Consider the following 20,470-nt stretch of genomic DNA (forward strand, 5'->3'; position numbering starts at 1 on the left):
TGATTTTTCCCCTTTCAATTTGTGTGCCTAGCCCAAAGTGCAACAAAATACCGTGAAGGTTTTGATTTTGCTAATAACCAGCTGTAGAATACTCTAAAGTCTACGGTCCTGGGTGGTTCACAACCATGCCATGCCATGCCATGCCATCCCATGCCATGCATGTAGCTAGCCTAGCTAAAGTACCCACAACTTTATCTCTACCTACAGTAGCCACTGTACGTACCAAGCTACTCCGAAAGAATGTCGTATGCTAAATTGTAGAGGCGTACAAACGCCAACCCAGAACTGTAGCTGCAAGCCATCTTAGACTAGCGGAATCTAACCGTCATGTGTCCGAGAAGCGGTAAGACCAGAGTTGTGCATCCTTAATTTTGCGTTTTGACTCAGCTCGAAATAAACTGTCTTTATCTCTGATCCACCCGTTGTCCTGTCTATTAAACCCCTCGAGTTTCCCTACTTAATGCTCCTCTTCCCCTCTCATCCTTATCCTCCTCATCATCCCACCAACACTCGTTCTCGCTCAGACTCAATCCAATTGACGAAAGCACTCTTCAGCATACGAATAATCACTATACGATATCGCTATCGTTAATCATGGTCAGAATTGGATCTCTTCTTCTGCTCTTCGGAGCTGCCATTGCTTCCGTTGCTGCTCAACAATGCGGTACTCAGAACGGTAACAGGGTTTGTGCCGCCGGACAGTGCTGCAGTCAGTACGGATGGTTAGTCCCCCCGTTCTCGGAGTTCCATTTGTATTTTTAGGATATTACTGCCTCTTGGCATCTGGTTATATATGTGTCATATCCTGTTACTTGCCGATATTTTAAGCCTTCATGATAGTTGTGCATCCTATATACTGACCTTTTCCCATTGCACAGGTGTGACACCAGTGCTGCTCACTGCAATCCCGCAAACTGCCAACGTGCCTTCAGTGGTGCTGGATCGTCTTGTGTAATTCCCCCACCATATACATTTCGCTGTTATCTCTTCTTCCTCATACTTACTTTGAACGATGAATAGGCTGGATCGGGATCAGGATCAGGAGGCACCACCACCTCTACAACTCCTACCAGCCCCCCTCCAAGTGGCAGTACTGGTATTGGCAACAATGTCCCCCACATCGACATTTGTGGTGCTGGCAGCGGTGGCATTAGCTGCCCAGGCGCCGGTATTGGAGGCTTCTTTTATCGCTGCTGCGTAAGTTACACAAGGACCTTCGGCATAAATTGAGATAGGGAAAGCTAAGACATGTTGAATTAAGTCTGGAAATGGTCACTGTGGACCTAAGAACACTGCAAGTCTCAATCATCCCTTGCATCGGAATATCAAATACTGATTATGTTAGGAACAATCTCAATACGATTATTGCGGTACTTCACATTGCCAGCCTGGTTACGGTGCCTGTGATCCCACCCGTTCTCTTCCTCCTAATCCTCCGGGACCTCCTGGTACTGCTGTTGGTCAGGAAAACTGCGGACCAATCGTTAACAAAAGATGTCCCTCCGGACAATGCTGTTCCGGATGTGAGTTTAATTCAATATTTGACTTGGAATTAGAGAATAGCTACTAACTCTTCATGATAGCCAACTACTGTGGCACTGGACCTGATTTCTGTGGCGCTGCCAACTGGTGTCAGGTCAACTGGGGCGAGTGCCACAGATAAATTGATATTTTTGCTACCGGATCCCTGTAATGGTCTGAGGCCTCTTGAAGGTATAATCGTGAAACGATTCTAATGATTTTCATGCTTTCATAATATCTCCTATAAGCATAGCTACTTAGTGCACATGTAATTCCTCAAAATTAAAAATATCTTTGCTGCTTATATAATTATTCATTGAATATCACTCGGGGAACATTCTGCATTTCATGTGGGGTATCAGCTGGGGGGTTTAGTGTAACGTCAAGTGAATTTACGGCAAAGACCCTAAGCTGTCATTCAGATCGGTCGGTACTGGTGAAGCGCACGAGCGGCAAAGGCAATACAGTGCTCTACGTACATACATTAGAGTTTATTAGAATACGTGGTGCGACTAGCTTGACATTCCACCCTGCGCAAACGAATCTAAAAAGAAAATCAGGTACCATGCATATACTACAAAACTAAAAATATAAGCACTACATAGTACTTATTACTAATAGCAAGATTTAGAGGTATCTCTCAAGATTAAGGGATTCAGGCTTGATATTGACCTTGCGTGTTCGGTAAAAATACAGATTTTTACCGCTGTCTAGAAGGGAGTAGGGGGACCTTTAAGGGTGGAAGCTCTGTAGAACCAGATGACCATATTTCACAATCGACTAATAAGGTTCCCAAACTTCAACATCTGGTCCAGCCGCGTGATATGCGGTGGACTGTGACGTTGAGTGTTTCGATTCAAAAATACTAAATGAATAGGAAGACAGTGGGGGCTGATAACTGGCTACTGCAGTGGCATCCAGCGACTTTTAGTCGTTCAATTACGACTAGAGGGCGTGGAACTGAGATAATTAAGGTAGGCCGGCGTTAAGGCTATTTTCTACATTCAGAAGAATTAACTAATTCCAATTCCTTCAAGCCTCCGCTGTTGCACTTGTAAAAGGCTAGCCAGAAATCACAAAAAGAACTGCCTGGGGCCAGGGTTAGAGTAGTGTTGGTGACAATCTAAATTAGTCCAATTAGTAGAACTTGATAAAACGATACTGGGCTGATAATAAATGATCGATCTGATAAGATTGATCTAGATGCTTTGATTGTACTTTGGACGACCATCCTCCAACGTCGGTCATTCGGGACGCAGATATTCTCCACGTTTACACAAAAACTTTATCATTATCACTAATTACATTATTTACAGGCGTATCCTTCCTTATTCATAGTAAACTACCCTGGTCACTTTAGTTCTTTGTCTCCACACCCTCGTCATGTTGCCTTCCGGTGCGTTCATGGCTACCAATAACAACACCACCGTAGTCGTTCTTCTCATCCGCTTCCTTCAAGTTGATATCCTTCGTGATGGCAATGAAGCCCAATGGGACAAACAAAAGAATCAATGCAACCATAAGCTGGATGCGCATGACGTCATCGTATGCACGATTGATTCCGGTTCTCTCAACAGAACCCATGAGGTATGTAGAACTGGCTACGACGAAGTTATCCCTGATGGAAGCAATTTCGGTAGCGTTGGAGTTGGGAAGGTGGAGTGCTAACTTTTGAGGGAGAAGGTCTAGGAGCTGTTAGCGGGTTGTTCTTATTCCTGGAGGGTATGAGGGAGAATTACTGGTCCAGATACCACCGGAGATGGAGTCTCCAACTGCTCCGCCGACAGAGTATCCTGTTGCAAGAAGCGCGGTGACGGAAGCGACGTCTTTTCAATTACCTTTAGTTTTTGTTCATCCCTCCTGGGCTTTATGGCCAAAAGTGGAGACTAACCTCTGTGCTTAACAGCTGCCTGTACACCGACCTGAATAACGTTCAACAAACCGGTACCGATACCAAAGATAACCTGTCCCATCACCAATTGCGCAGTGCTGGAATCAATGTCTCTATATCTGAACATGAGACCACCACCGATAATTTTGATGCAGATACCTGCCACTACAACCCACTTGTAGTTACCAGTATATCGGACGGCAAAGGCAATAATGAGACCTGATGCTGTAGAGGCGAAACTGGACGCAAGGACGATGTTGGTGGCCGCCTTATAGGAGTGGCCACGAACAACCACGAGGTATGAGTAGAAGTATGGCTGGTAAATGTAGAATGCACAGAAGGCAAAGAAAACAACTATTTTTTTCCAGGGTTAGAATTGGTTTACTGACTACAGGATTGGTCACTCACCACCGCAACCTCCAAGGACGGTTCTATCTTTGAGGAGATCCAGGGAAAGAATTGGTGTCTTTGCAAAGTATACCTCCCAAATAGGGAACGCAATCAAGCAGATGACACCGACAACCAACATGACAATGATGTGGGAGCTGGCCCACTTGTCAGGGTACCTAGCTGCCAACGTCATGGGCAACAACACCAGTGTAAGACCGGCGGTGAACAAGGTGAGACCGAGGATATCGAGCTGTGAAAACAAAGCAATGGGAGCCCGTAGCAAGGCACTGTTCTTGTCTTTGTTGGAGATGACACCAGCTTTGGACGCTTTGCGCTGATGGTATCCGAGAGAGATGAGGAGGGGAATCGCACAGGCGGGAATGATGATGGCATACATTCCGTATCCCCAACGCCAGGTGCTATCCCTCAAGACGCGCTCGACAATGGGGGCTCCGCACCATGTGGTGAAGAGGAAGGGGGCCAAGGGAAGAGCGTTGAAAAGAGCACGCCATTTAAGGTTGGTGGTATCTGAATGTCAATCATGTTAAAAAGTGTCTCCTCAGCAAAGTATAGAGTGTCAAAGACTTGCCAGCTGCAAAAATCTGCTGCATGAACTGAATACCGACTTGGCCGGCGACATAGAAGATTTGAGCTGCAGCAAATGTTCCTATGTCCTGCGAAGCGGCCTCAAGGATAAAACCAAGAGTGAGCAAGACGACGGAGAAGGTGAAAGCTTCAAAACGACTATACACCGCCAATAAGCTACTACAATATCATAAGATTGGGGGGAGAAATATACCCAAAAACATCGGCAATCTTTGCAACTGGCGGCTTCGTTACAGCATACATAATATTCTGTACGGTACCAATAGTCGCAAGGAGAGAGTGTGCTCCGAATGTTGAAGTTGCCATAGGCTGGTAGGAGTAGATGGTCTGGGAATCCAAAGATACCGCGACAGCTAACAGCATGATACCCGCCCATGCGGTCCACAGGCCTACTTTCGACCATGCCAGTGTCACTCCTTCGATTTTCGCGACACCTGCAGTTTTCTCGATGGAGGCGGTGTCACTGTTGTTAGTGATAGCCTCAGCTACAGGTTCTTTCTTCTCCGACTCGCCGTGCATCTTGGTGTTGTATTGTCAAATTCAGAGACTTGGAAGGAGAGCTACTGACGAGAGGATACGAAGCTCTGGTGCGGTGAGGGGTACCTGATATATAAACTCTCCCCACCGCAGCAGAGGATGTTTTCTCTGCTTGCAGCCTCGGGTGGCCATGGTCGTAGGTACTACTCATGCATTGGTCGCCCCATGCACCCCCGGTTTGAGCAGGTAGTATGTACTCTCTAGGTCTAAGATTATGCAGGGAAGATTATTTAGACTTCGAAGCTCTCCACGCGCTTTTTTTTACGTGCCGAGCCACCTTATTTCGCAATCCACTCCTCTTTACGGCAGTCAGTCTTGCGACTCAATCTCGAATTTCCTTCCAAGCTTTCAATATTCCAAATGGTCACCAGACTCTTTCTCCACAGAGAGGCGCATAGCGTTGGGAACTTGCAAGCTACTCCTCTCCCATTGATGTACACACATAGGTACTAAATTACCAACTTACAATTGATCGGGGCGAATTTTAAACAAAATCGCCAGCTTTTACGGTCTTTGGCGTAGCAGAGCTAGGCAGAAGAAAAAACAAGGATAAAGTTATCATCGGATCAGATTGTGTGCCTGCCAACTAGCGCCCTTGATCTCAGTTGTCAGAAATCGCAAGCGAGATGGGGGCGCAAATTAGCAACACCCCTCCAACATCCCACTTACGGACTCCGGTTTTTTATCGGATCTTGCGATTAGATTGTTGCGCTAGATCATATCAGATGAGATTACGAGAGATGGCGTCGTTCTCGTGATGATAACCATGCCGTGCCCCACTTTACCCACGTTAACTTGCAGGGGACGAGCGAGGTGGTGTGGTTTCCTGGGTCTGCTAGGTACTCTTGGCCTGCGGCATGATGGATGGAAATTCGCGCAGCTCCTATCCTTTTTTGTAGACCGATACAAACTGAAAATTTTCTTCTTCTCGACCAATTGAGGATGTGGCGGGTTGCTGTTTGGATTGCTGAGCACGTTTTTTCTAGTCTCGTCCCAGGCCCTTGGTTTAAAAAAATTGTCTGTGCCCCAATTCAGCGATCCTTTCCAGTCAAGTGGCCGGTATCCTAGTAAATGATTTGAATGGGGTGTTGGTTTTACATAAGTGGAGCGTTACAGCAAGTTACGCATGGGAAGGATCTTATCTAGGCAGAGGTGACTCTCTATTTATAATTGTCACGCTCTGGAACAACCGGAAATGCACAGCTGTGGGTTATCAAATTATAGGTGAGTATGACAGGGGGTAGACTACACATTTAAGACCCATTTCTAGACATGCTTTACAAGCTTCAGCATGCCGGAAAACACCCGAATGATACTCTTGAACAAATTTGAACGATCGTATGATGACACCGGTACGTCCGGGCTTTTTTAGGTTTACGGTACATGCAGTTATGAGGATGTTTGTAGTACCGTATTGAGCCTGGTTAACATGTTTTCGTAAATACCATGGTTATTGTGCCACAAATTTCTTTGTTACTTGGGGCTATGCCCTTTAATTTTGAAGAGTATGGGGGGTTGGGAATCGTGTTTGGTATTGATGCTGGTGGGTACGAGTGAGTGGGGCCGGGTCATTCATGCCTAGGCCTATTATGGTACCGGTAATAATTGCTGACTGTTTTAACCATGCCGGATTGGATATTTACTTGATTTATTCACAAGTGATCACTCGATTTGTCTCACTATATGAGAAGAAAATATAAGGAACAAGGATGCGATAAAACTCGGCATTAGGCATGTAGATGTTCGAGACCTAGATAAGTTTCACGGTGACATACAAAGCGATAAAACGCATCTACTCCATGTCCGACTTGGAATTACGTCTGGTTGGGATATGCTCGAGAAATGTTATTTTCCTTAATTAATAAATCGCCGTTTTCCCCATATTGATAAAGTCACATTTGGGGCCTCCCCCACTCCCTTGAGGCTAAGATATATCATGGATACATGCTTATATATTCATGCACAAAAAATCATAACTCATCAGAAAGCTACATGTAGTTACAAAAGAAAATCCTAAAAACCCCAAGACCCCCAAAACTAAAAATTATATATCTGTTTGAGATACTTATTAAGAACTCCAAAACTCCCCCATCCTTCCGGTGTAAATAAGGACTCCCGCACCCCGCCGCTCCGTTTACGGATATGTCACCCGTCATCATATTTTAGGAAGAACCGTTATCTCGTAGGATTCAAACTCTTCTCTTCTTCTTCCTTCTCGATTCTCTCTCCTTCCCCATTCTCGATCCTCCCGATCCTCTCTCATTCTTTCATCACGGTCCCGGGTTCCCTCACCACCTGTTTCTCCCTCGCCATCTACTTGCCCCTGACTTCCTTCACCGCGAACAGAACCACTTGCATCAGCCCCTTCCTCTCGATACCCCCCATTTCCATCTTCAGCCCCACCACCATGCACTGACCCATTGATTCCTCGATATGAAATTTCACCATCCGTCACTACAATTACGTGTTTCATCAACGAACACTGTCTCGGATTCGGCGATTTGAAGATCTCGTTGATCTCTTCTAACGTTCTGTTCTTCGTCTCAACAAAACTGTTTTGTTACAATAAGATTAGTGAGCACGGTAACCAGATGGAAGGAGAAAAAACTTTAAGGGACGCGCGCTTACAAGAAAAAGATACAGACAAGTTCAATCACGTCCCAAACAATGAAGATGAATACGAATCCCCAGCTAATCTTGTCGATGATAGTTGCCATGCCATAGGTGTTAAAGATTGCTGCGACATTCACAAAAAAATTGTACACGCCCATACCCTTGGCCCGAGTTTCATATGACAAGCATTCTACGGGGTATAGCATCTGAAGTGGTGTATATGCGAACGAGTGCGTGATGCTAAAGAGATAGATGAACGCAATCATCGTGCGGCTTCCATCGAGATTTGTATTACTTTCCTTCCCGTAGTAGGTAGAAAGAATGAGGATAACGGTCCACCATATGACAAAGAGGCATGTTCCGATAAGAAGCATAGGACGGCGTCCTACACGATCGACGAGGAAGGCGCCTACAAATGCAACAATAAAGCAGAGTACCATAAGGATTGCGTTGAGTTTGAGCTGGGTCCGTTCGTCTGTGATGCCGATGTTTTCAAGAAGGACGGGCATGAAGTGTGTTACAGCGCCATTGCCGGACCACTGGACCTTTGTTAGAAGGGATAGCAATGGTGGAAATAATATAATGGAGAGATATACCTGAGAGAAGAAAGCCATACCGATGACACAGACCATTCTCCACCTGGCAGTGGTGGTGTTCCACAACTCGGAATAATCCCACCACCGCTTATCAGATCCCGAAATAACTATCTCTTCAAGCATCTCCTTGTACGAAAGAAGTACTATTGGTGACTTCCGGTTACCCTCGCCGTGGTACATCGTTATGACCCGAATTGCTTCTTCATTGCGGTCATTTGAAACAAGCTTCGAAAGAGTCAGCATAGATTCAATATACAAGTGTGCATGTCATAGCACATCTATTGATTGTTTGGAAAAATAAAATGAAGCATGACTTACCCAACGCGGCGTTTCAGGGCACAAAAGACACATGACGAGAAGTGATCCAGAGGCAGCGATTTGTAGCCATAATGGGATTCTCCAGGCCTGGGGCGATTTGATGGTGTCAGTTCCATACATTGCCCAACTTGCTGCAATCTATAGAAAAATAAAGGTCAGCAACAAAAAAACACTTCGTCATATACTCCCTAAAGTAATAAATTCTGTTGTCTTACCCCGCCAACAAAATACCAGGTGTTGTAAAGCCCCGTCAAGGTACCTCTCCACGCCGGATGTGCCATCTCAGCTACATAGGTCGGACCAGCCGTCGTCAAAATGGCCGCGCCGAGACCCAGTATAAATCTTCCCCCCATAAATTGGGTGGGTGTGCTTGAAGTTGCCTGGACGCATGTCCCAATGATTGTTATAAAAGCACCGGTGAATAGGCCCCATCGTCTTCCCCATCCATCTGCTATTGGGCCACAGATGAAGCAGCCACTGAAGTGTCCAATCGAATAGACCAGAAAGACTATACCTGTGCTTGATCCAAGAGTTTTCATCCCGAAGTAACTAAATCACTATGATTAGTAAGATTTCATAGTTACAAAGTCCAGGTTAATACAAACTCTTGATACTCCTTCATAGCATTAATCCCACCCATGACAGATCCATCATAGCCGTTGATAGTAGACGATAAAAATGCCACAAATAGGAAGTAATACAGCTTAAACATCGGCTTCGTCCATGGGCTCGGTTTCTGGGCCAGCAGCGCCTTCGTAAAGCCCACATGAGAAACACTTCTGATGTACTGCTGATCGCTCGAGAGTGGGGCCGCCAGACTCGGAAACGAGTCAGAGCACGAATATTGCGTTGGATCTCCCGGCCCTTTACTCATTCCTCCTGGTGATGTGACTTCGTCTTCAATACCATAATTTGAAGAAGCAGCACCGGTGGTTTGATATCGGTATTCTCTCTGTGGTGACGTTCCCCCATTAATGCTGCGGACGGATGTGTCCAGCTCCATGGCTGGATGGAGGAAAGGGTTTGCCAGCTTGATGGCAGACAGGCAGACTAACTGAAGCCTTACTTAATGGGAGGGCAGCGTCGCGCAATTATTCGAAATGTATTTCCCGTCAACCTGGCATACGGTTGGTCTCCAGGAACAGAGAACCATAACGATGATCCACAAAAGTAGTAGACAAGTCGGGGAAGGTGGTGGGTACCGTAGGGAATATCAACAAATAGACTGCGGGAAAGGACTGGGGTGTTTTGTTTTTTGCATTCTTGGGGGGGGGGGGGGGGGGGGGTGTGAGGCTTGTGGGATGGGGACTGCAATAATTGGGGAAGCTGTCAACCCTGCCCGTACAGAATAGATACCCATGTCTGCTTTTCAACTTTCTCATACCTAATTTTTTTATTTTGTTTTATCTTCCAAGCGGAGGGACGCATCGCTTAGGGTGCCCCGCGTTTGTTGATTCAAATGACCATCCATTACTGGGCCTGTTTCGAGATGCTGCACGCTGGATGGCAGCTAGTTCATCACTGTTGGCCATGGTGGTCACGGAAGATCCTTTTGGTGGAGTGAGTGATAAGTAATATTACGACGCCTACTAACGAGCTAGTAGAAGAAGTGAGACATGTGCTCTAGCCTCTTGCTCGCCTTACTGGTAACGCCAGGTACGGTACTCGATCGATCCTTTCCTCCTATAGAGATCATGGCGCCCTTTCTTTCAGGAAACGAGATTCTCTATTATTACTAGTATCTTCCCGGTCCCTTCGTCACCACTTCCCCGGAAAACACCAATTCCATTTTGATCGATAGTAGGAGGATGCAAACAACTTTCTTGCAAGGGAGTTTAGGCGGCGCACGGCCTCTTCGCAGCGTGGGAGGGTTATGAATGTGGGTAGTGTGAGTTATACATGTAAGCAGCACCCCTTTCTTGAGCTTGCGCTTGGGATATTTGGGATATTTGGGGAATGAAATTCGTTAAAATAGTTGATAGCTGGGGGTAGTTGGAAGCAACCTTTCCACCAGTCTCAAGGGATGAGATCTAGTGGACATGTGTGACAGTACCGAGGCATTGGTGGTCGTGCCAGGTTTCAATATCCTCCCACTCTTACACAAAGTGCGTACCTATAACTATGGCACATATACCCTGATGTTGATTCACATATGCTACTACCTACCTAGGTATCTGATGTTGATATAGGTACATAGGAGGTGTCTTGTGGCGAGCGGTGAATGCGCCTGTGGTGTGGCACTCACGATCATGCAACACTTTCTCTGAGGCTCGCCGTCGGGCGTCCTTTCAGCGAGACCCCGTACTGAAGTGCTGCACAAAGTACTTGATCGCGAGAGGGGACAATCATTAATATCCCATCATGGGATTCGGCTAAACAATCTATCTCGCTCATGAAAATGGTTCGTTGAGATGAGACATGAACACCGCGCCGCCAAAAAGTCTTGATCTCAGAAATTCCAATTAGCTAACGCCACCACCCTGCATTTCCCCAGCACGATTGGCCGTGGCAGCTCAGTTCTGGTAGTTTTTTTTATCTACATCTACAAGTGGTACGTATGTAGGTAGGTATTCTGATCTAGGGCTATCCTTTCCCAAAGCAAGCACCTCTCACGCTTCCCCGGTCACATTACATGTCAAGAGGGGCGCGTGCACCCCAGAAAACCAGATATCGATTCTTGACCGAAATATTTGGGTTTTCCGGGGCGGTGGGGATGTTCTTTGCTTCACAGGCGGCTACATGTAGTTGCTGTTACGCTAAAGACTACAGCAGCTCGGTAGATACAGCGATGGGGAAAATTATTGTAGAAGTATGGTAAGAGTCCTATTGGCCAGGGCAGCCACCTAAACCCTGTTTTTAGACCCCTGTTTCTACAATAATTTTCCCCATCGCTGTAGTTGAGAGATATGTTTTCGAAGCGACGCACGCATGTCACCCATCCAGTACAAGCCCCTGCATTCGCCAAGGTAAACCCGTTAAATGCTTCCCTACCTGCGAACTAGGTTCTTACCAGGACGTCAAGACAAAGTGTGGCTGGGAGGGGATTGTGAGGAGGAAGGCTTGTTGCTGTAGGTTAGGTGCTCGGAATCTTGGGGATCTTCGTATGGGGACTCTACATCAAGTAAGTAGAAAGGTTTTTTCTTGCTTTGGCTATTATTGACTTTGTGTGAATAGACATCCCTCTGCGACTGTGCTCGCTAGCCAACCGAAGAGATGTGGGTTTATGCTTGTGGAGAGCCATGATACTGGGAATATCCCATTCTCACGTATTGCGCACTGAGTTCACCCCTGTTCTCAATTCGCCTTTGTCTTCGCCTTCAGCTGGATGAGCTGCAGCCATAGGTGCAATGCTCTCAAACATAGTTGTGTCCTAGGTCTCGGTTCAGCGCCGGAACATTATCATCCTACATCCAAGCCCTATTAACGGATGGTACCGGCACCGCGCCGAGTGCGCTTTAGTGATCAAAATAATAATAATATCATGAGTTAGTTTCAGAGGACGACATCGTTACGCCGCCACTGGTCCGAGTAGTACGGATCACACGGTATCGGGGCAAGCCGGTTTATTTTTCTTTTTCGTTACAAAACCCCTCATCAGCGTTGTGGTATGCCGAGTCGATTCGGATTGGAACGGCATTTTGGTCCTCAGTGAAGAGAGTAACACATAGCGCTGGCGGTTTGTTTAAAGTTCGTGGCTTACTTTCCCCAGGATTACTAGAGTTCGGATGTTGCACTGCTTCTCGTGGTGGGTTTTCTTTTTTCTCTCGTGGTGGGTTTGCTTTTTTTCTATCTCGTCTCGGTTTTCTTTTTTTTTCATCTCATGAAAACGGCTGGGCAGGCATTAGTAGAGTAGGTAGTATTCTGCTGTACTTGCTCTAGCTCGACGCCTTGAGGAATATCCTGGTGCCGTGACAATCCGGGGAAAGAGTAGCGAGAAAATGAGGGTGGCAATCATCCTCATGTCTCCCTGAGTACTGCCTTATCAACCTTTATGAAACCGTAAATCTTGTATCATTAGATGCGATTCTGCGCGATTCTGCATGGGCTCGCTGCATTAGGAAAAAGCCTACTTGGTCTGGCCGTTGCTTGTGTCAATAAGGATTGATGTGTTGAGTTCAGTGATCAGTTCATTAATATTACGACGTCAATGATCGACTGTAGCTAGCCCGATCTGAACAGACAGTACCTTATTCCTACCGAATTTGGGACGCCCATCACGAAGTCTTAGCTAGGGCCATGTAGGTAGAGTACTCGTAGAACTCTGCATGTGTTTATCTGGATCTTATTTTACGCTCCTTTTTACCCCCCGCTCCAAGCCACGATTGTGAGCGACGGCGTATCATTCCGGCCACGCCTTGAAGAAAAATGAAGTCGAAGGAGAAACATTCCACGAGAAAAACAAAGCAACATTTTTCTGGGATATACGCTGTCATAGAGAAACTCTCGCTTAGCATGGAATCCGAGTAAGCCCCCTGTGACCTATATCAATCACATGATCCAGGATGATTCTGTCTAGGTCGTGGGTTATTCAGTCAGAGGAGGTGGCGAGGGCTGAAACTGTCTGACTATCATTATTGTTGTGACTTCGCTTAAACGATGTGTTGGAGCGCGATAGTTCGCATTGAGGGATTTGCACATCCGAGTGAGAGGTTGTGAATCAGTGTGGTATTGGAGAATTTGGGGATTGACGCACGAACCCCGTACCAAGAAATCAAGCACACATAGCCCTTTGGCTTGTAAAGGGGGGATCTTGAGACGCCACATATCGTTGAGTGTGGTAACTAAACAGCGTTTTCTACATGACAGTTATGGGAGCTCATCCTTAGCTCGCATGCCCACTAGTGATTTATTTGTGGTCGATCCTGCGCAGAATATCACTACAGACATGATATAAATTTAGTTTTGTATCAAAGAAAATAAGATTAGTGCAGGGGAAGGTTCTGAAACGATATAGAAATGGCGTTTTGCTCGATGTATACCTCCTGAAAGATGCCTTGGTACTGAAAAAACTAAGGCGCACTGCAATCAATTATTAAAAAAGGCGCGTGTAAATTTACCACTCAATATAACGGAATATCTTGAACTTGTAGAAGATTTATCTAGACGTGGTATTTTTGCTCGACCTAGTTTTCTAACAATATCTACATCACCTCCTTGGTGCAGTCAAGTCCCAAAGAAACTGCACCTGACGTCAATGATAGTAATGTCGGCTTTTCGCACGCTTTGAGCTTTGCTACATAGACGCCTTCACGAGGTATAGTGCTCACGGGGGTATGGTACAACTTTCAAGAACGTCAAAAATGAGCATGGAGAATTCGAGAAAAATCAACAGAAGTCCTTATTTTGCACAGAGAATTGTATCTATAAGCTTTATTTGCTGATATTCCTCGTATTTTTTGTGCCCATTTTTGTCGTTCTTAGTTGTTGCACCATACCCCCGTGAGCACCATACCCCAGTGAAGGCGTCTACACGTCTTTTCGGCCAGTATAGGGCAATGTACTCCAATGATATCAACAGGGCACGTGTTCTATATTTCTCTTATGGAAGAAATCTGTTGCTTGTCCGCCTGTACTTTCTCTATCTCTGAGTGAAAAAAGCATTCAGTAGGTGGGTGATACCAGAAAAAGATATCTGAAACCCCCGACAAATGCTCAAGCCACCTACCATCAACGGTAAATACGGAAACGAATAAGAATACGTGAGCTTTCTCTTGGAATTCCATCGACCCCATCTCGCTCCGGGTTATCCCAGCTAAAAGTTCACAAGCACAGCCGCATGAGCCCCGGGAAAACGCAGCAGTCGAAATCTTAAACCCACGTGTATCCCGATACACCAGTTCTCCGGCCCCATAGGCAAAAGCCAAACCCGGAAACAGCCCCCATCTTGCGGCCCGGATAGAGAATTCCGACCGATCGAGAACACCCAATCCTATCCGATCCGCTCCGATTATATGGCCCTTGCACCAATAGACTCAGAGTCTTGTGGTATGATGATTTTACTGTCTCACGGTTGACCGGCGGTGAAGAATCGGCAAATCCTCTGTCTTGGAGGGCGAGCAAGACATATAAGATGAGCACTTATACATTACTAATGTCCAGGCACTGTGATTATCAGATCCGGAACCCCGGTGTCATCTCATATTCGATCCCACCTCGATTGGACATATCTTATCTCGGATCAATGTGCCCGAACCTTCCGTGCCTGCCGTGATAGTGACATGTCCCGGATGAGCTGAGCTGAACAGTGGCCCGAGTCCCAATATCACGGATGTAGGCTATAGCTAGCCATTCTTATTAATCTAGATAATCTAGATGGAATCAAACGCCACAGTTGTTTTAATGTCATGATATTACTATACACACCGCGTGTAGAGTTGCGCCTAATATGCGCGTAGATTAGATAAGGGCTGTACCTAGTATGCACCTGCCACTCATCCGTACAGTTGCGCGCACGCCGTGGAGAGGTTGCCATTGCCGACCAGCTTCTGCCGGCAGTGGCCAATCTAATCGAATCGGTCAACCAGCCAGACAGCCAACGTGGGGTTTACTTTACTTTGCCCTTCATATGGATCTACCGGTTGATGGGGGACGGAGGAGGGGGAGGGGGTACATTCTGATCAGATCTGGCTTAAATTTCGAGGAAATGAGATGCAAGAGATCAACATCATCGTTCTAGACTCGACACTCTCTGCGTAAACGATACAGTAGCAATGAATTTTGTCTCCTCCATTGAGAAGTCTATCGCCCGCGGGGTAGATGGGTATATTAGCAGTAAAGTCTTGGAGTTCGAAATGACATCCGCCTCTCTGTATGACCTAGCTATCAAAGTGATGAGATTCCTCCCGATATCGTATGTACCTACATATCCAAGCCAAGGCGCGCGGGGTATCAATATCCATCATTGGATGAGACATTGCCTTAATTCACCATACGAACGACCTGCTAGTTTGTTGATGGGCCAAGAAAGTTAACTATCAATATTGATAACCTATATGGAAAACCAGGAAGTAACGCGCCGCCGCCCCCAGATCTCCACGTTCAAGGCCCGATAGAGTTTTTTTCGAGAAACGCATTCCCCGCGAAAGCTCGAAGATCATCAAACCAGGAGGGTGCAGTCTTGAATTCAACGGCTCGCACATCCATGGACCCAGACGGTACCCAGGAAGTGCTGCCCCGGCCCACTAGCTAAAGTGACGGTCCCTGAACCCGCCAAACGAGGAGAAAAATGGATTGATTGAAAACAAGATTTCTAATGGTGATGACGATGAATGATCAAAAAGTCGAGAAGCTGGGGGAGAAGAAGGGGGGGGGGGAGAGAAAAAAAAAAGCTTCGAATTATCGGGTTGTGAAGATATTGTGGTGTCTATATCTATCTGGATACCCGGGCACTGGCACAAGCAGCCTGCAGGGGAGTGGAAAGGTCGGTCCGTAGATCCTGTACATGCCCTGGATGGGACGTTGGATGGAAATTTGGTAGATCACCCCCCTGTTCGGCTATGGAGATGGTGCCTATATTGGAGAATGCCTATTTTGGTCGAAACTTCAATAAAAGCAACGCTATAGACAGCTTCGAGAGGAACCCTACAAGATCCCAATTCCAACATCACCACCTGATCCTAACGTACCAGTCAAGTGCAAAATGCAAAATTGTTTCTTTGCATGGCTACCCACAGTAGAGTAGAAACGTTTGGACGGTGAATCCGCCGGGCCAGTATGCCAGATTACCGTCAAGCACTGCATAAAGTACATATACGGGCAGCACCGGGGGGGAGGCTATATGCACGTGCAGGCCTAGCTATATAGGCAGGGCCGATGCTGCAATAACGATAAACCAGCAGTAACCCGAACACCATTAATATTAATAACGAGTAACGTCGGCTGCGGCTGTTTGGCCAGGTACATGTATGTATGTATGTAGAGTACATGTATGTTTGCATCGACCTGAACGCGCGCCAGGGCATGGCCATGGGCACCGAAACACACTCGCTCTCTTCCCTCTTGATCTTCTCTTGATCCTCCACACATACGCAAAACGGCCATGATCAACGAACATTGTACTTACATCTCTGCTCAATTAAGCAGGACCCAGCACCAAAAGCTTGAACCTCATCGTATTGTATCGGTCGCACTGGACGGAAACCACGGGAAACAAGAAGCAAGTCGACGATATAACGTGCAGGTAGGTCCTGGATACATGGACTGCTACCTGCATAGTATCTGGCTAGCATTCCCAAGACGGCATAGCGCCATTGCAGTTAATCAACCTGTTTCCACGCTACCAGAACTGTTTGCGGATCCTTACCCCTGCTAGGAGTCAACCAATATTAATTGCTGTAACAACGGTACTGACGGGAGACGTCAATTTCTTGTGCAGTGCAGTCAGTGGCATGTTCTGGAGGGAGGTTCTCGGACTGCTCATCTCATGAGGTATGTATATACATACATACATAGCGGGGTCCCAGCAACTGGTTTGCCACCCATTGAGTGCCCATATTCTTGATTGTCTAGTTGGTAAGTTCATAGCTAACTATATGTAACTGCTATATCTATCTAGATACGAAATAATAGCAATAGGAATCGAACGGCTAACTGGCCATTATCCTCAGTACTGCCATTGTTCGACAAAGATATTAACCTAGGCTCCCATAAACATCCCCCCCCCCCCCCCCCAATGTCCGCCGCCCCATATTCCCCGCCAATTCCGGAATTTTCGGCTCCCAGTTCCTTGGTAGAATAAGCTTTTTCCCACGCATCCACAGGCTGATTACTCTATTACCGTACTCGCTCCGGGCGGACCTGCGTTGCGGATCCCTTCTTTTTCTGACCGGACGAGAGGAGGATATTTCTTCTACAGCTTCCTTTCTTTCTGGCTACAGTCCAGATACGGATCAAATATTCCGATGGCATTGCATGCTGGATAGTACTGTGGGTCGTGGTTGCGAGCTTTCGCGGTGTTGTATATGTAGCTTATAGGCCGTGCGGAGAGGTGTGGACCCTGGTCGTCGCAGGTATAACGGGGAGTAGGGAGTACTTACTATATGGCTGATGAACAGGTCGGTGATCGAGTGTTTTTTTCCTGCTAGTAGAGCTCTATAGTAACCGTACGATGTGGGTGCATTGTAGGGTTAATTACATGTAGTTGGACCACCGCCCGAGCTCCACTTGCCATCACCCGACTTGGTTCTCTGCAGCCTGGCTGATATTTCCACGCAGGGCCCTACATAGTACTGTGAAGAGCTCATATGTTTGCTCCTTAACTCATCAAGCCAGTACTAGTAATCCCCCAGGGCAAGGCTTGGTATAAGAACCGCCCAATCCACCCCCCGAGAGAATCCACCCTCCAAGACAAGACAGCAAGTCTCTCTGCACTCAGTCACTCTTTATCACCCGTCTCTCCTTCACACAAACGCAAAAAATGAAGTACTCCCTCACCCTTGCAGCTATCACGCTGCCCATCTTTGCGGCCGCCCAGAACGCCGCCTGGGCGCAGTGTGGCGGTGTCACTTGGACTGGATCGACAACCTGCGTGAGCGGATACACATGCAGCAAGATCAACGACTGTAAATCTTGTCCCGTCCTTGGCTATATATCGATGGTGTTGGTGGCTGACTTGGGAATTGTATGTACACAGACTACTACCAATGTGTTGCCGGAACGGCCACAACTACCGCCGCTGCTACCACCACTTCTGCGGCCACTTCGACAGGCACTGGAAGTGCTAGCTGCTCGGGTACTTTGACAAAGTTCAAGTACTATGGTATGAACGAGGTTGGTCTCTCCTACGCATATCTACTCATTGGGTAGTGTATATGATGCTGACTGTATACTACTACTAGGCGGGTGCAGAGTTTGGAAACGCGAATGTCCCCGGTGTGTTGGGCACGGACTACACATGGCCCACGACCGACAGCATCGACTACTTCATGGCGAAGGGGTTCAACACGTTCCGTATCGGGTTCTTGATGGAGCGCATTTCGCCTCCGGCTACTGGTCTCACTGGCGCGTTTGATGCGACCTATTTGGCCAGTCTCAACACGGTATGTGGCGATACTGTGGGGATGTTTGGTTTGAGGGTTTTGGCTAATGGTTGTGGATTGTAGATTGCAACTTATATCACCGGAAAGGGAGGATGTGAGTTTATGCTTGTCGGTGATGGGTTGTGAGTGAGTGGTGTGCTGATTTGTGGTAGATGCGATCCTTGACCCCCATAACTTTGGGCGTTATAACGGTGGTATCATCACCGACTACACCTCGTTCGGAACATGGTGCAAGACCTTGGCTTCCTCGTTCACGTCGAACTCCAAGATCATCTTCGGTCAGTCCTCTCGCAGAGCATGCTCGTGTGGCTGAATGCTAACTCTTCCCACAGACACAAACAACGAGTACCACGACATGGACCAAACCCTCGTCTTCAATCTCAACCAGGCCTGTATCAACGGTATCCGTGCTGCCGGCGCCACCTCCCAGCTCATCCTCATCGAAGGAAACTCCTACACCGGTGCCTGGACCTGGGTCTCATCTGGCAACGCCGCCAGTCTCCTCTCGCTGACCGACCCCAACAACAACATCGCCTACGAGATGCACCAGTACCTCGACAGCGACGGTTCCGGAACATCGCCAACATGTGTCAGCAGCACCATTGGCGCTGAGCGCATCGCGGCCGCCACCGCATGGCTCAAGGCAAACAACAAGAAGGGATTCCTTGGTGAGATTGGAGCGGGAAGCAACGATGCGTGCATTACGGCAGTTAAGGGCGCGCTGTGTGCGATGCAGCAGAGCGGCGTGTGGATCGGAGCACTGTGGTGGGCGGCCGGGCCGTGGTGGGGCGAGTAAGTTTTGATGATCCCTTTCCGGTTCGTAATAGACGTGGACTGACACTTGAGATAGCTACTATCAATCGATTGAGCCCCCGAGTGGTCCAGCGATCGCCAGGATCTTGCCTGAGGCGTTGACCCCGTTCTTGTAGAGTCTTCACTCCGAGATGGACCAGCTGGTAAGTTGATAATGGTGTAGAATAGTCGGGGAGGGGAAGTGGGGGAGGGGGAGAGGGAGAGGGAGGGGGAAGAGGGGCTCTGAGAGCTTTTTGTATCATCATTAAAAAAGAATTTGTTTGTTTGATTGAAAATGAAAATGAAAATGTGAAATTGGTTGTGATGAAGTACTTGAGGCTGTCGGATATATAGGTACTGCTATGACTGGATTTGTCGAGAGAGGTTGAAGAGGGTTGTGCATGTTTGTGCTAGCAATGGTGGTGGTATTTCGGCCAAAGGGTGCCGATATGATTCGAACATTTTTAGAGAGAAAGCGACGGTGTGCACGGTGCAGATGAAGTATATCACTGCACTATATGTACATGAAGTACATACATGCAGTCGCCCCGGTGGTGCGTACGGACTCATAGCGGGTGTGCCAAGGACGGCCGAGTGACTGCTTATGACCGCACTCGAGTCAACGCATAAAGAGCAAAGACGCAATCTGTCCCCGGACGGTGTACTTACATGTGATGAGATCAACCATTGTACTTAGGCCTCCCAACGCCGTCTCTCGCAGCCCTCTGTGATTTCCCTATCATCATCATGACGAGTGTGCTTTCAGAGGGACCTAATTATTCTATTCCGCCCCATCCAGAATTTGGAGAGGTTTTGAGCTGACTTGAATTTTCGGAGAGAATGGCGTGCCGATGGTGTTTATGTCCATTCTGGAGCAGACCGTCTAGCGTATTGGGGGAAAGGGGGGGGGGGGGGGGGGTAGTTAATCAACTACGAGGGCCCTGAGTGATATAATTTGAGCTTTTATCATTCCGTGTGAACATCATCGCGAATTTCGGACCCGTCAGGTCACCTATGAACTCAATCGATTGATCTCTCAAAGTCGTGGTGGATATCTCGACATAAAACATATTCCTTGCCATACACATCTCCTTATCCCTCAATATTAAAATACATAAACCAACTAATCTACAGTACATAACCAAACCTACCACCGTATTCTAAGGGTA

At 47.2% G+C, this 20,470-nt stretch overlaps 5 protein-coding genes across 5 annotated transcripts; 3 read left to right on the plus strand and 2 right to left on the minus strand.

The window, feature by feature from the left end:
• Positions 1-594: 594 nt before the first annotated feature.
• Positions 595-1,736, plus strand: H6S33_012221 (uncharacterized protein; the record flags this gene model as incomplete). The annotated part of the gene is made up of 5 exons (XM_044843609.1): positions 595-676; positions 879-951; positions 1,021-1,197; positions 1,262-1,523; positions 1,584-1,736. The coding sequence occupies 5 exons, from the start codon at positions 595-597 to the stop codon at positions 1,734-1,736; spliced, it is 747 nt and encodes a 248-aa protein (XP_044695889.1).
• Positions 1,737-2,877: 1,141 nt separating this feature from the next.
• H6S33_012222 (uncharacterized protein) lies at positions 2,878-4,927 on the minus strand (the record flags this gene model as incomplete). Its single annotated transcript, XM_044843610.1, has 6 exons — positions 2,878-3,206; positions 3,261-3,347; positions 3,413-3,766; positions 3,821-4,330; positions 4,392-4,546; positions 4,602-4,927. 6 exons carry the CDS (start codon positions 4,925-4,927, stop codon positions 2,878-2,880), a joined length of 1,761 nt encoding a protein of 586 aa, XP_044695890.1.
• A 2,173-nt stretch (positions 4,928-7,100) lies between these two features.
• H6S33_012223 (uncharacterized protein) lies at positions 7,101-9,475 on the minus strand (the record flags this gene model as incomplete). Its single annotated transcript, XM_044843611.1, has 6 exons — positions 7,101-7,497; positions 7,574-8,097; positions 8,155-8,379; positions 8,473-8,610; positions 8,688-9,021; positions 9,078-9,475. 6 exons carry the CDS (start codon positions 9,473-9,475, stop codon positions 7,101-7,103), a joined length of 2,016 nt encoding a protein of 671 aa, XP_044695891.1.
• A 2,424-nt stretch (positions 9,476-11,899) lies between these two features.
• On the plus strand, positions 11,900-12,351 carry H6S33_012224 (uncharacterized protein; the record flags this gene model as incomplete). The annotated part of the gene is made up of 5 exons (XM_044843612.1): positions 11,900-11,902; positions 11,963-12,003; positions 12,071-12,129; positions 12,182-12,241; positions 12,311-12,351. The coding sequence occupies 5 exons, from the start codon at positions 11,900-11,902 to the stop codon at positions 12,349-12,351; spliced, it is 204 nt and encodes a 67-aa protein (XP_044695892.1).
• A 5,536-nt stretch (positions 12,352-17,887) lies between these two features.
• On the plus strand, positions 17,888-19,438 carry H6S33_012225 (uncharacterized protein; the record flags this gene model as incomplete). The annotated part of the gene is made up of 7 exons (XM_044843613.1): positions 17,888-18,032; positions 18,104-18,240; positions 18,309-18,509; positions 18,573-18,603; positions 18,662-18,787; positions 18,842-19,301; positions 19,360-19,438. The coding sequence occupies 7 exons, from the start codon at positions 17,888-17,890 to the stop codon at positions 19,436-19,438; spliced, it is 1,179 nt and encodes a 392-aa protein (XP_044695893.1).
• Between the last annotated feature and the right edge of the window lie 1,032 nt (positions 19,439-20,470).

Source organism: Morchella sextelata (assembly GCF_020137385.1).
Source record: "Morchella sextelata strain SCLS chromosome Unknown scls_7, whole genome shotgun sequence".
NCBI lineage: Eukaryota > Fungi > Ascomycota > Pezizomycetes > Pezizales > Morchellaceae > Morchella > Morchella sextelata.